We start from the raw sequence: 15,853 nt of genomic DNA on the forward strand, positions 1-15,853 counted from the left end.
TATGGTCATGCACCTACACTCGTACCTATGTCCCTATTAGATGGATACTTAATGTCCCCAATCGAGTATGTAAATTGGTAGTAAGCAATCTGGCAATAAAATGCATAACAAAGTAGTTTAATATCAAGCGGACGCTACTCGTGCGCCTGTTGTATACTTTTCTCTGTCTTTCACACGTACGACATAGAACTTTTTCGGTCACTAGTTTTAATAGTGCGCTGTTAGTTTTGATAATATTAGAGTGAACTATCGAAGGAATTTGATCAAATGAATCAAACTTTTAGGCAAGACTACTATTTAGGCCTAAACATCAGGTTTTATTCAGTATTTTGATTTTCGAGTAATCTAACCTACTCTTTAATTATTGTGTGTGTGTTTCAAAGTTATCTGTATCATTATTAGTTTAGTCTGGACAAAGAAATGTTAATAGAATATCATTAGTTAAGCAGTCGTTATCCAACCGGTCACATATAGTCGCACACCTATCAAAAAAAAAAAAAAATGTTGGACAATTCTTGAGGGCATTATCGCGTTGAAAATGTTTTTTTAGATACTTATTTATAAACAACGCGTGGCTGCACTAAAATACGAATGGGCCATAGTGCCGCTCTGGGCATGAAAACATCTCAGACTTACGAGGACGGATGAAGCGCCTCGCCAAAACGCACAGTTCCGAACAGAGGTTGACATTTCAAGGTGGAACATGGAAACGAATGTGACCACACAAACGCTCCACGTCCAGCGGCATACACGAGGCCGCATGTTCGGACCACTCGAGAAAGGAACAGCTGTCCAACATAATAGGAGGACGGAACCGTCGGCGACGTATAGCGTTGATGGTCTACGTGATTCCGGCCAAGAGCTCGAAGGCGAGAAACACGCCTGCAGTTGACCACTAGTCGGATGGCTTGAACCGGAAGTAACACCAGCGCACCACACTAAACCCGACACGGTCGGGTAATGCGATTCGACGCTTGGAGAGGAGTTAAATAATTCGGGATAGTCGAATTGCACTTATTACCAACAAATGAATGGTCGAATTGCATATGGATTGAAAAAAGGTAGTGGTCGAACTGCACTCGTTCAAAAAAAAAAAAAAATTAAAATGGAAAACCCGTTAAAAATATTGTGAAGAAAAATATGTAAATGATGGTGTTAAATGGCGTGGTACCCATCGTGGTTGTCTTTCAAAACTATATCTAGATGAATTTTCTAAAGTAATTTTTCGGTCTGAATTGACACATATTCATGAAGAACCACTTACCTCGGAGAATGATTTCAAATTCAGCAAAGAAAAAAGCCCTTCAAATGCACGATAATTTTATTAAAATATTTTTTTGAGCCCAAGTGCAGTCCGACCACCACCTGTTTTTTACCCGAGTGCAGTTCGACCATTACCTTTTTTAAAACCCGAGTGCAATTCGACTAAAATAAGACGTGCAATTCGACCATACCCAAATAATTGTATAGACCCGGTCTTGTTTTGTCGCTCCGTGTACGTTACCCGCGCGCGTGTTCTTCGGTCACCCGCAAAGGTACAGACGTGATGAGGCTTTCGCGATCGCTGACACGCGAGACCTCCTGGCGGCTCGGCGGGCCCCAGCCTGTCACTGTCTCGAGCAGAGACGGACGACCACCAGACCAAGAGGACACTGCGCGGCAAGGACCACGGCGCTGTCCTGGCGGTACATGCAACACGACCGTGTAGATGTCGTCGTTACCACGATAGTCCTGCGCATCTCCGAGGTACACTATCCGCTCGTTGTAAGCCGTCGTCGCTCCAACCACTGTCGCGATCGTGTTTCGCCTGCCATCAAGCGCCAGCGACACTCGTCGGCTAGGGACTAGCCGTGAGAATGCTGTGGAAGTGACCAGTGGCCAACAAATGCCCACAAATGGATTCACGTAAACCCCCTCCATAGCTTATGTCTCTCGCCTAATGTTTATGTTTTTTTTTTTTTCCAAAAGCACTCTTTTTAACACGCTGCTCGTGGAGTGAGCGAGATTTCCTGACTGTTTTTTTTTTATTCATATCCGTCTCTTTTTTCTAAACGTGACACTTTGAGCCACTTTATTGTATTACATATTTATACTTTTGTCTTTTTTTCCAAATGTTGAAGCGCGCTTAATAACGGTATATTTTTTCCTTTCCTACAATTTTATATTTTCTGGGCCACACTGAGCCTAAATTTAAAATAAAATCATAGTGCACATGATATCAATTAATAATCTGCAAATAACTACATCGTCGTTGATTCCTTCTAACGACATGGTGGGTGAACGCCGATAGGTGACAACGTGTTTCGTTATCCGTCCCACATAGTATAATACACCATCGGTCACTACAAAATATTAATATATAACACTACATATTATTATATTACGACGATCTCTGATTCTGATTGACGTGCATCCGATAATACCGGATATGATTTACGTCGATAATGTTCCACGTGCCTACTGAAACACGAATCTGTGTATCAAAAGATAATTAAAGAATAAATAATAAAAGTGACGTGAATCCCGCGTTACTTCCTAACCTGCGTTCTGAACGAACGCAAGACGAACCGCTTTGTAGTCATAACAATAACATTATTGAACTTTTTTTTGATTTTTATTTACACTCTCCACTCTTCTGGCTCGTGCGTTAGAATGTTTGGATCTTTTTTTTTCCAATTAAATGACGATCGCTCGGCGTTCTAAATAGGCAATTTCGGTACATCACCTTAGGAAGATTACATTTCTGTTATGTTTTTAGATGATTACAATTCCGTAGGTACTTAGTGTCTAATCTCAGTGGCGACCAAATAATAATAAATGCGTTTTCTCGTTTTATAAATAGTTTTTTCCAAAAGGTGATAATATACACTCAAAAAACACATAATTTATTGTAAAACTAATACATTCATCGCTCCACTCAAGACAAAGATAGTTGAACCGAAACTTATGTAGAAGAGATAAGTGGTTTTTATCTAGATAACATTTCTAGATATTACGTTATAAATACGCAGTTGTTAACCATAAGCTGTGAAATATTACTGTAAAAAAATTAATTGTTTATAACGGTATATATTTCATAAGAATGTGTAACCCCATCGATCATCAATATATCGGCGAGTGTAACTTAAAAAGGTTAATACGATTTACACAATACCTATCAATTATTTGATAAGATAACACAAATGTTTAAATGTTCATGATTTTAAGTTTTAACAGAAAAATAATAAATTAAATACTACCTATATGCATTTAATCATATACACATGTAAGTGTATTGTGGTCGTTCACACAGGCCATGAGATCATATCTAAAAATGAACAAAACTGACGGGCAATCTATTCTATAAAAAACGTTTTCAGAAATCTTGAATTGAAATACAATTATTCGATAACATTCAAAATACAATGTTGTGCAAAACAAATTTACAAAACGGTATGAGCATTAAGCCTGTACCTACGCTTATTATGAATATTATGGCATAATCAAATAACTAAATAATCGTTTAATTTTTCGAAGTATAATAATTACAAAGTACCTATTACATATTATGATTTGTGAAGCACATCGCTACCGGAAAAAAACCACTGCTACACACAGTGAAACTAATCCCCTGTAATTATATTACTAGTGTTTGACCTGCAAAATTAGTTCATTGGTCAGTTTCGAATATAATTTCTGAATATTATTTTATGAACAAATGCGTGTTCTTACACGGTATCCCGTTGACATCGGGCCCAAAGACGATATTGTATACCGAGTGCTCATGTATGAATTAAAAATGTCAAATCACCATTCGTTTAAGGTCTGCAATATTGCGGCAACATTAAGGTCGTTTTACAATAAAATAAATCGTAATCGATTGTACAATAACACACGTGTTTAGTAAATTTCATTCTTATTGCAGCACGTCACCAGAGACCTGTTGCACTCAGGTTAATCGTTTCATACATTTATTATTACAATATTATCTTCAATAGTTCCTTGTACAAAACTGGCGGTAGGTACTGAAAATTAACCATTTTTTTTAGAACTAGATGTAATTAAAAATAAGCAGTATCTCACAATGTCATTTACGATTAATATACGTGCTTTATCGTCGAAATAAAATAACATGTATATGTTTGAACTTTTTTTTAAATTTAATTACGTTAGTGAGACAGTTACTTATGCAATATAATATGCCATAGGTACCATTACAGCAGTTTGTTCAACTCTATATTTTTGTGTACAAATAATATTACGAATTTATTCATAGGCGCAGCTAGGTGGATATTCGGTCTTTTGCCGAAAGCAATATTATTTGATTTTCGTAAAGTCTGTTTTCTATCATTTTGGCCAGTTAAAATCAAATCCTTTGTTATATTGTATCACAACATATTAAATTAAAATAAAGTTTCAATTAAATGTCATGAAAAGGTCATTTTATCAGTACAACAGCAAAAAAATGAAATAAATATCTTAGGACAATAGTAAGTTAATGGTTACTAAATGTTTTCATTATTCTTTTAAAGAGGTTAGATGTGTAATATTCTAACGAGTCCTATCTTCGCTAATAAATTTTTAATTGTTTTAAATACCATTTGTTTTCAATTATAAGTGCGTATATGTCATTACTCATTATTGTAGACGGTTTGGCAACAGAAATTTAAGAACGTACGCCGATAAGCTAACATCATAAAATATGTTTCTTTTTTGCGAACAACAAGATATGACATAATCGGTAATCCTAAGTATTTTTTTATCATCACAAATTAACTTTAGGTATAAATAAAAAAATAACAGTAGTTCGGAATTTTATTGAGGATAATATTATGATATTGATTTATTTCGAAAAAAACATTCTTATAAATAAATTCAATTTAACATTAATTTTTAGCAAAATAAATAAAAGTATTATTAATAAATTAAATTAGATTAATAATATTTATATTAAGTTATAACAGAATTGTGAGTATAATATAATATTATTATAAATACTATCGAAAATGGATTTAATTTTTTGGGATTGATTAACTTATACAATAATAATTTACGTTTGGTAAAGTTTAATTAAATTGTATACATTACACATATATAAATATAAATAATACTTAAATTATTTGATAATTATTTTAATACATATATAAACACTAGTTTTGCTTTGGAAAAAATATCAAATGACAAATAGTATATATTGCTATACACAGTTGTTGTGATGACTAAATAACGTGATACTTGGTCTTAATTGTTAAAAAATAATAATAATAATAATAATAATAATAGTATAACAAAACAAATTTACACTGGTATACACTAAAATTAAGAAAAACCTAGGAATTTTTATCACAAGATTATAATAATTGAGTTAAATTTTACAAAGTTACAAACTAAAATAAAAGTACAACGTATAATTTGTATACATATATTATCAAATATAGAGAAGTAAAAAATAAAAAAAAAACCTTGCTATGTAAATCTTCTAAAAATTTGTATAGTTTAATAATAATATCATAATGTCTACTTTGGTGCGAGCGTAATAATAATATCAATACAATAATAATAATAATAATAATAATAATAATAATATTTATAATTTATAAATATGTACGTATAATAATATAATATATTATATTAGTCGGTAGCAGGAGCAGCAGCAAACAGCGACGACCTTGTCGCGGTATTATAATAATATTATGGTATAATGACAATAATAATATTGTACTTACATATTTTAATATTATTTTTGGCCGAGAGAGAATATATAATATATCAACGTAATATAATCTCAGACATAATATTTGTCATACCACGGACGCGATGAGCATATTATAAAGCATCTATACAGACGATGACGACGGTCGGTGACGTATATTAATTAACCGTTGTAATAATACAGTACCCTTGTGATGGGCGAACCGAATGTAAAACGCCGAAATAAATAAATAAATAAATATAAACAAATATAGAAGAAAACGAACGATAGAGGATAGGACCTATGATAATAATATATAATATAATAATAATATATATAATGTTATAATAATAATATGTATAATATAATATGCGTGTGGAGGTACTCGGAGATTTGTGACGATATATATATGACATATGTAATATTACATAATAATGTTTATTGTGCCATGACGGCCGTATGACGACATCGCATGGCGGAGGGCCGTGGGGGGCCCATCAACGGGCCCAATTCAAGTAGAGCGGCGGAGCCACGGGTCATAAGTGGGCCGCGTACTGCAGACCGTCGTCGGGCTGTTGCAGGCCGCACGGGTCCACCACCACGTTGTTGTTCTGCATCTCGGCGGCGGCGGCTGCGGCCGCCGACCCGTGGTCGCTCACCTTCTTCATGAAGCTCCGGATCTCGAACAGCCTGGGGTCCTCCTTCTCGTCGACGCTGCTCGCCGAACTGCTGGTGACGGTGCCGACGGCGGTGCCGTCGTCCGCCTCGTGCTTCTTGACGTGCCGGTCCAGATTGGTTTGCTGCGAGAACCGACGGTTGCACAGATTGCACTTGAAGTTGCGCTCCTGCCGGTGTATGTTGCGCACGTGCCGCTGAAGGTTGGACGATATGCTGAAAGACCGTTCGCAGTGCGCGCACCGGTATGGCTGTTCGCCGGTGTGCGTACGCACGTGCCTGGTCAGGTTGGCGCTGCGCGGGAAAACCTTGCCGCAGTACTTGCACGCGTACCTGTCCTTGGACTTGACGTGCTGCTGTTGCTGCTGCTGTCCGTGCTGGTTCTGGTGCTGTCCGTGCTGGTTCTGGTGCTGTCCGTGATGGTTCTGATGCTGCTGGATGATGTCTTGGTACGATTTCGAGTAGTTGGGCATTGGCTGCCGGAGAAAGTGTTCGATGGCGGGCGACGAGCTGGACATGAACGGAAACGACCTGGTGGCGGACGGCCCGAAAGGCTGATGCGCCTGCATGTGCTGCAGCTGGCTCTCTGCGAACCCGGACAGCGCTGAAGGATACATGGAGTCCAAGTACAGCGGTTTGGGGTAGGCCATCAGGTTGCTGACCGAGGAGTACGGCGACGACGACGACGGCCTCTGAGTCGGCGGCGGTGGTGGCGGCGGGGGTGGTGGTGGAGGTGGTGTCGAAGACGGTGGCGACCACTTGCGGCCACGCTGCTCGGATCGCCCGCCGACGTGGTCGGCACGAGGGCTGTCATCACGTGGTGGTGGACGAACGGCCGTCGGCGACTTTTTTCGGCGGCGCTGCACTTTCGTTACCGACAAGTCTAGCGGCTGGTCTGACCTGTCCGCCGATCGGCAGGGCGACCCATCATCGTCCGACGATCGGCGTCCGCCAGCACTGTCGTCCGTCGTCAGCTCGTCTGCCGAACCACCGCCGTTGCACAGGATGTCAGTGTTGACGGACAGGTCACACGGGCCACAATCCTCGTCCCCGGACGGCTGCCGTTTAACGTGCACTTTGGGATCAGGGTAAGTAGCGCTGGGACGGGCCGGCGACGGCCGCTGGTTGGATGACGCCTCTTCGCCGACTAGCGGCGACGTCTTGCTCGAGCCCATCAGCATAGCCACGCTGGACGACGTCGGCGGTTGCGGCGGCGGAGTCTTTTGGCCGGCGTTGAACGACGACGAAGACGACCGTTTGGCGGGCGTTTCGTTGTGTTCCGATTCGCCTGCAGACCTCTTGAACCGGTTGTTGCACAGCTCGACGGCGCTGGACAGGGACAACATGTCCATGTTCAGCTTGGGCGTGAACTGGCCGAACGGCGTCGGGAACAGCGGCGGTGGCAGTGATCCGTTGGCCAACGGGAAGTAGAACGGATGGACGAGCGGGTGCGGCGGGTACAGCGGGAACCGCGGGTAAACGGCGAACGGCGAAGATCCGGCGGTGGCCGCGGACCCGGGTTGCTGCTGTAACGATGACATTCCGCCACCGACCCCCGCGCCGGACGTCGTGAGAGACGACGGCGACGGCGACGGGTTCGACTCGCAGAACCGCTTGTGTTTGGACAGCGACGTCCCCGTGCTGAACGACTGGTCACAGCGGTCGCACTTTACCTGCATTCGGCAGTCGGCATGCATCCTCTTATGCCGGCAGAGGTTTGAGAACTGAGTGTACGCCTGCAAACAGAACAAGCAGCGACAGATGGTGCGTTAGATTACGGTGTAAAGTAAAATATTATAACAAGGTAACAGCAGAAAAGCTGCACAAAAGACAACGATTGTCGTCACCGCGGGAGACGTGTGAGAAAAACGAGAGCGCGCGCGCGCGGAGATCGCGACCAGACTGCGGTTCGCGTCGTTGTATAATTATTTTTTTATTATTTTTTCTCGTCCTGTATATTAATCATTATTATATTATTCCGTTATCGGGCGACCGTAGTGAAAATCGGTGGCCGTCGACTGAGACAATAAGGCATCCTTGTCGTACGCATCGCGCACGTATTGCCACCGATAACAAACGCGCGCCTATCGGGCGGACCTCTCACAGTCGGCGGCAATATACGTGACCGGTACAACAACCGCGGTGCAGATTGCGACGGCATCTACGCGGGCTATCATTGAGGAAACGGACGGGATAACTGCGGGCACGTCGTCGTCGTCGTCGTCGTCATCGGCGACACAACGGGAACCGATTGATTAAATAACTGTACGTACACGCACTGCACGCTTTACCTAATGCAGCGCGCGAACACAACAACGCGATAAGACGCGCACAATGGCAGTACGGCTGGCTAAATAATAATAATATGATATTCGGCGGCGGCGGTGAGCGACATATTATTATAGCGACGAATCGGTAACGCGCATAATTTCAATGTTGTAATAATGTATATAGGGAACGCACCTTGAAACACACTTCACACTGGAACGGTTTCACGCTGGAGTGTATGTGCGTGTGCTGCTTGAGCCCGCTGGACGTGGCGAACGTTTTGCCGCACTCGGAACAAGCGTGCGACCGGGCACCCGCGTGATTGGTCCGGATGTGCCTCTGCAGGTTGCTCGGGTCGCTGAACACCTTGGAACAGGTCTCGCACGTGAACTTTCGGCTGTGGGCCAAAGCTAGGTGCCGGATCAGGCACGGCTTCCAGCTGTACGACTGCGGGCACAGCTCACACCCGTACTGATTGGCCTTGTAGTGGTGACCAGACACCAGATGATCATCGAGCCTGCGAATGAATAGAAACGTTATTGGCTGTAGATCGTCATCATTGAAAGTGTGACAGAATACACGGGTTGATCCATGTAACGCGAGACACCCGTTATTTCAGAAAACAGAAATATTTTTGTGGAAAAAATTATATTTTTACAACTACGATTATTTTTGATTTAATATCTTCCGAAGCAGAATATTATTCAAAGTACCGGAGTTATTTGATTGTCATACATCGGAATCTATAAAAATCACATTTTGGACAAAATTGTTTTAAAGTTTAGATGACCATTCCGCTGGCGGATCAACATTTTGCGACATTCACACTCCACTCTGCTCGTCTAAACTTTAAATAGTTATCTGGTCGAAAACTCGAAATACATAGAAGTACCAACTCCAAAAACATTCGGCTTTAGAATAAGAAATTAAAAATGCTCGTTGTCATTGAAAAATTAACCGTATTACGTAAAATGGTATTATCAGGACATGTGCCACGACAGTAAAATATCACGGATACGACTAAAGTCAAGCGGTTAGACTTGTCTTTGCGCGCGTCCTCTTGACACTATGTCATTGTGATATAATAATATTGTATGATGGTCGGTTATTATTATTATTAGATCGGCGACAAAGCTCGATTACGATCGTGTCGAGAAGCCGTTAAACGCGTTATATGATATGCACACGCATTTCTTTTACACCTACCCCTCGAAAAATCTCTAAAGTTTGGAGGACGAACGGCTTATATATATACGAAAATCGATATTTATATATAATGTCTTATTGCCCCGCTATTATCGGTCACGTCTTCGGACGGTCGGTCGGCAAGGTTGGGGGCAAGGAAACGACGTCGTCGCGGGGACCAATGATTCTCGGATGAGAGCGAAAAAGAAGAGAAAAAAAGAGGGCGTCTTGAAAAATGAAGTGCCGGACCGGCGGGCGGTCTCCGGACCGTGACCGCAGTTACACGTTTAAGCACTTAGGCGTTCACACCCTCCCCTCAACAAGCTTGCTTGTTGTCTGCGCGGACTAGATATATCGTACATAATAATAATACATACTACGCTGAAATAGCGAACTGCGGGGAATCGAGGGACGATATAGAAAGTCTAAAATATAATATATAATATATAAAAAAAACGTCGTGATGTGTACATTTATTTTATTAGTGAACGAAAACCGCTGTAGGTAAAATATAGTAAGTGTAGCGAGTACTACTGCAGTGTAATATCCCATAAATAATAATTATAATGCGCTTTCGACTTACTGTTCGATGTCGGGAAAACACTTCTCGCACAAGATGCACCGATTTTGGTCGTCTTCGTCCGGCTCCTCGGCGTCCACGTCCACGTCTCCGTCACCGTCGATCGATCCCAGTGAGTTCTGCGACGCGACGACTAAATAAAAACACAACGACCAAAACGCACGATCAGTATAAGATATTGACAGTCGATGTACAACAATGTGTTGATTTAAAATTACTAAGGGGGTCAGGGTGCAGGGATAATCTCGAGCGACGGACGGTATATCATAATATCATATAGAACACATAAACGCGTTTGAGGAGCGTACCTGCGCTCGGGGTGTCGCTGCGTGATTGAGGTGAAAAAAATTATACCGACATCGACTCGGTAGACGGTAGGTACTACTGTATCGTTTGCGTGTGTGTTTACATATTATTATACCCTCCGGTGTGCTATTGGCTATCTGCGGGACACTATCCGCTCCCGCTTTTAATTCGAGGGATGAAAGCTACCTTCCGGAACGGAAACCAAACACAGAGGGCTCCGTGACGTGTATTAGAGCTGCACCGTTGTTTGTATGTGTGTGTGTACCTGATGGCATAATTAATTCACGCGCGGCCGTAAGTTTACGCGGACGTTAACGGAGCTCGCGGGGTTGCCGGGGTGGTTGGGCGAGGGGGTTCTCGAATTGCGCCATATCATTGGAACCGATGCGTCAGGTGCGATTGGGATTTTCAACTGACGTTTTGCCACACCTGTTATTATCGTATATATTATTATTACTGCACGTGAAACTGCAGTATACGCATAACCGAAAACGTGACCAACAGACCCAGGATCCGCATCCCGGTGATAAAAGTATATATGCAGGCAAACGTACGATAAACCGCAGTCTCCGGTGGTCGAAGATCGAATTAATATAACCGCCGACTATACGCCCTACGAACGACAGTTTATAAATTCGAAAATAAAAATACGACCGATAAATATAAAACAGAGCGATCCGCCGGGCGACGAATAAAAAAAAAAAAAAAATATAAAAATCAAAAAGCATATTGTTCGCAGAAACTATTAAGACTGCTGTGTGTGGCAGAACTACGATATTACATACATATATACATATACCCGATATAAGGGGACGTTTGACGCGTGTAATCGAATATCCGCCCACTAATACTCGGTTTTCGTTTGAGTTCACACGGCACGCAACACCCCTTCTTTTCGGGGACCCTCGCGCACACTTTTATGTCACGTTAAAAAAAAACACACACACACACCCGCGCTAATCGCATATTCTGCAAAGTCAAAAGCTCCGACGGGCGGATATTATTATAATATACGTATATATATATATATACAACGGCGATTCTACACATGTGTATATATATATATATATATTATATATAAATAGTATGGAGACTCTATCTTTTTCCGTCACGAATATATAACATTATTGCATAATATTATAATACGTCGTCGCGTCATCATGCACTGCTCAAGCTCGAGTATAAGTCACACCTGCATCCTGTGTTTCCGCCACACAAGTCTGTAACGGATCGCACAGATGGGCTAATTGCAGCGTCGTTGTATTGTACCCATAGATACCTACACGTAACCACCGTACGGTGCAGCCATTCATTGTGCGTACACGGACAGACTCCGGTGATTTGCGTGAGAAACGCGGACGACACACTGCGGTGGACCAAGCATACGAGTCATTCGCCTTGCCCTCCCCCCCCCCCCACTTCTCCGCCATCGCAACGGATTCGCTGATGCAAGACAAACGCCAGACGCGAACGTATATTATAATTCAATATGGTCCGGAATAACAACTATATGCATGCACGATGGGCGACTGCGGGAGACGGACTCGTATCATTATACGTGGATACACGACCGTATAGGTATACATCGCGTACAACGGGCAGCGTTGCGAAACGGTCTAAAACAACGTTAATTCAACGGCGACGAGGCGGCCGGGCGCAGAAGAATTATTTTTTTCCACCCGTGTTTTCTGACCCACTCGAAATCGTCGTGAAAGTGTACAAGCCACACACGGTTCCGGCGACGGTACGGCCACCGAATATAATAAACTGCAGTGCAATAACAATACTCCGGAGCACGTCAAACAATAATAAAATATGATATAAAACGTGTCCATGACGACGGGCAACGGTATATATATATATACGTAGGTACACGGAACGGGAAAAATAAAATATGAAAAATATATAAGAATATAATAACGCGTAATAGGGGTTAAGTCACACTGATTGTCCAGGGGGGAAGGGGGGCGACGTCGGCCAGGTGTCTGCGACTGGCACCAGGAAGTGGGAGTTTGAATCTCTTCCGGTCATGTGAAAACCGTTAAAAAACAAAAAGGGGGCGCCCGATCGATCCGCGGGATAATGAATTCGGGAGATTTCGCTGCACAGCCAAGTACAAGGCACTACATTGTTCATCCGGTCCGGCAATGCCGTGTATTATACGGTGCCCGATGATTATAGAATTATTGAATTGTTTCGGTCGAGGACTCACATATCGGCGTCGTTCCTATATACGAATTATATTACAGCTCCTTATAACTTTAATGTGTAGTATATGAGCATCGAGGGGTTTGTTTTTGTTTTATTCCATGTGCCCCCCCCCCCCCCCGAGAATTTCCAGGGGTAGAGATGTACCTATGTTATGTACTGGGTGCACACTGCAGTAGCAGCGATTAGACGGCGGCGGTCGGCTGTGTCGTTTGGCCGTGACCGACGATCGCGTTTTATTTTTACGGGACACGTGTGCAGCCGACCCCTGCGATTCGATTTGATCCGAAAAATCTCGCGTGACCTATGGCAAGTCAAATCCAGCACATAACATCTGCGAGCACGCGGGCACGTACACATATTGTAGGTATACGAACCGGTTAGGGCAATCGCGTGACATCGTGAAGTCGGCTCGTGTCGACCGTAAAAAAAAACCCCGATTTTAATCAAACGTTAATCGCCATATATATGAAATGAGGTTTGGACAAAAAAAATCCACCAACTGACGACAAACAAAAAACAAACGGCTCATATCATAACAACATTAACAATAAAATAGAGACTTGCTGCCGCGCGCTGTGGCGTAAGCGGGTACTATACTATAATTATTATTATACTATATAATACTTACTATATACTTCGAAGCTCTTAAACCCGCCGGGCGTTTATTGTCTCGAGGTCTCTCTATATTATACGATATAATATTTTACATAATACACTCGAAACCGCCCTATCCGCTAAGATGAGGCGAGTGTGAACCCGTCGCGCGCGAACACCATCAAGAGCTAATTTTTACGACCTACGAGCCCCCCTCCCCCCGCTGTGAATTCGTGATAACGATAATACCGTGACTGACACGACGGAGCCGAGAACTTGTTTTAATTAATATTTGCATCAGATGTAGCTAACGGTCTTCCCCGGGACTCGCGCGCCCGCGAATAGTAATCGCTAATTAAAAACACCCTCTCGGTTGTCGCAGTATTTATCTCGAGGAGCTCGCTGTGGCGGCTGTGGCGTTTGGCCGTGATGTGTTTACGATCGTTTTTTATTTTTGGTTCGCAAATTTTTCGTGTTTTTCGTTTGAGATCGTAGAGCGTAAAACGAGATGTTGTTACAATATATTGTTTTTGAGAAAACGTGACTCATTGCACCGATCGTGGTAACAATAATAAAAATATTACAATTGTTGCCAATGCAGTAAAACGGTGTGAGCGTCATGCGCCTACGCACCGATGAGACGTATAAATAAAATAATAATATATCACCGTCTCACCGTCTCACCGTAATAACTATTGTATTATTAATATTGTGAAACGCAATAGTATATTTTGTTATGTTCAGAACCAAAAAAAAAATCATTTTTATCGTCCGATATATGTTTTCACAAGATATTATTTTAAATTATGTATAAAATACAAGAAGTAGAAATAAACGGAAAACGCATACTGTTCAGTGTAATTCGAGCTCTTGTTGTCGCATTAATAGCGTACCGAGAAAGATCTCAATCGGTACACAATACTTCGAATCATATATAATATTTAATATATATCTCGACTTTTCATTTTATTGCGGTTTCGCACAGTCAAATACGAACGTGTCCGAACAGCTAGCTGTTCGTCATAAATCATAACGATATTGTTGCCGAACACGCTGTAATGATATTTGATAATATTTGTAACAACATTTGATTAAAATATATAAGAACTAAAAACAAATACTACGAGAATATCATCGACTGATGACAGAGGTGAAGTTGGATGGTCGGATTTTGGACTCGGATTAAAACCCGCATGTTATAGTCAATCAAACTATTTTGAGTCAATAAAAGTTCAAATTTCTTTTTACTCTTCGTGTTCTGACACGATCATAATCATAAAAGCATTACAATTTCATGTCCATTACTCATTTGTCATTATGGTCATCACTCATCATAGTATTATAGCAAATCGTATTTTGATGAATTTGAAAATGTTTTGATATAAAAAGTTACTCAATGACATTTAGGCTTCAACACAATTACTTAAATACTATGACTACTTGTCAATGTCATTAGTCAGTCCTATGATCACTATGACCTATTGACGTTATAAATTTGTTTAATCTTCGGGGATTGACGCCGACTGCAGAAAGTGCAACGTTCAGACGTTACCCCTCACACGAAGCCGAATTCTGGAGTAAAATAAACGTGAAGCCGATAGGTCTCTTAAATAGAATATATATAATAATGTAATATAAAATATGTAAAGCAATGATCGACACCCGTCGTCGGTTCGGATATCGCTGCAACGATTCCTTGCGGCGCAATCGTATCGAATGGTGATTTTATGTAGATGTACCGACGGAATGTACGGATAATAATATTATGATAGAAACGTTAGTCACTTTTCGAGAAATTCAAGTCCGATATACGCCTCAAATCAGTCTTGTTTGCTCGGAATAATATAATAAAATATAACATAATATATAATAGACCGTATTAAACTGCGTCCGTGTGTGTGAATGTGTGTGTGTGTGTGTGTGTGTGTGTGTGTGTGTGTGTGTGTGTGTACCACGTTACACGGATTGGGTTTTGTGGTACGGGGCGAAAAAAAAATCCCATTTAATCAATTCAAAGCTATTAGGTCTTTATTACTCGTACAGGCGGAAGACAAATTATCTACCCTAATTTTCTTTTATGCTCGTTCCCCAGTTGTTTTCCGTGCCCCTCGTCGCCACCGCCACCGCCACCGCCACCGTCGACATCTCTATTATTATTATGTCGGACGCGATTAAAGCTATATACATGTGTGTATGTGCATATTATAAACACACAGATAATCTAGCGACGTTTGTCGCGCGCGCGAGAGAGCGTCGGTTTCACGGTGGGTTCCGCGTACATTATTATATTGTTCTCCGTCATGTGTGCGGACGGGGTGCAAAAAAAATTATATATATATATATACCCACACACAGGAATAAAG

The 15,853-nt window shown here is 41.7% G+C and overlaps 1 protein-coding gene across 1 annotated transcript in view; it reads right to left on the minus strand.

The window, feature by feature from the left end:
• Positions 1–5,514: 5,514 nt before the first annotated feature.
• LOC111036335 (PR domain zinc finger protein 16-like) overlaps positions 5,515–15,853 on the minus strand; it is a 31,266-nt gene continuing 20,927 nt past the window's right edge. The window contains exons 5-7 of the mRNA XM_022318331.1: positions 10,383–10,512; positions 8,810–9,131; positions 5,515–8,082 (exon numbers count right to left, since the gene is read on the minus strand). Of these exons, the coding sequence (XP_022174023.1) occupies positions 6,208–8,082; positions 8,810–9,131; positions 10,383–10,512 (2,327 nt within the window). The 3' untranslated portion in view covers positions 5,515–6,207. The remainder of the gene's footprint in view (positions 8,083–8,809; positions 9,132–10,382; positions 10,513–15,853) is intronic.

The sequence above is a fragment of the Myzus persicae genome, unplaced genomic scaffold, assembly GCF_001856785.1.
Source record: "Myzus persicae strain clone G006 unplaced genomic scaffold, MPER_G0061.0, whole genome shotgun sequence".
NCBI classification, from domain to species: domain Eukaryota; kingdom Metazoa; phylum Arthropoda; class Insecta; order Hemiptera; family Aphididae; genus Myzus; species Myzus persicae.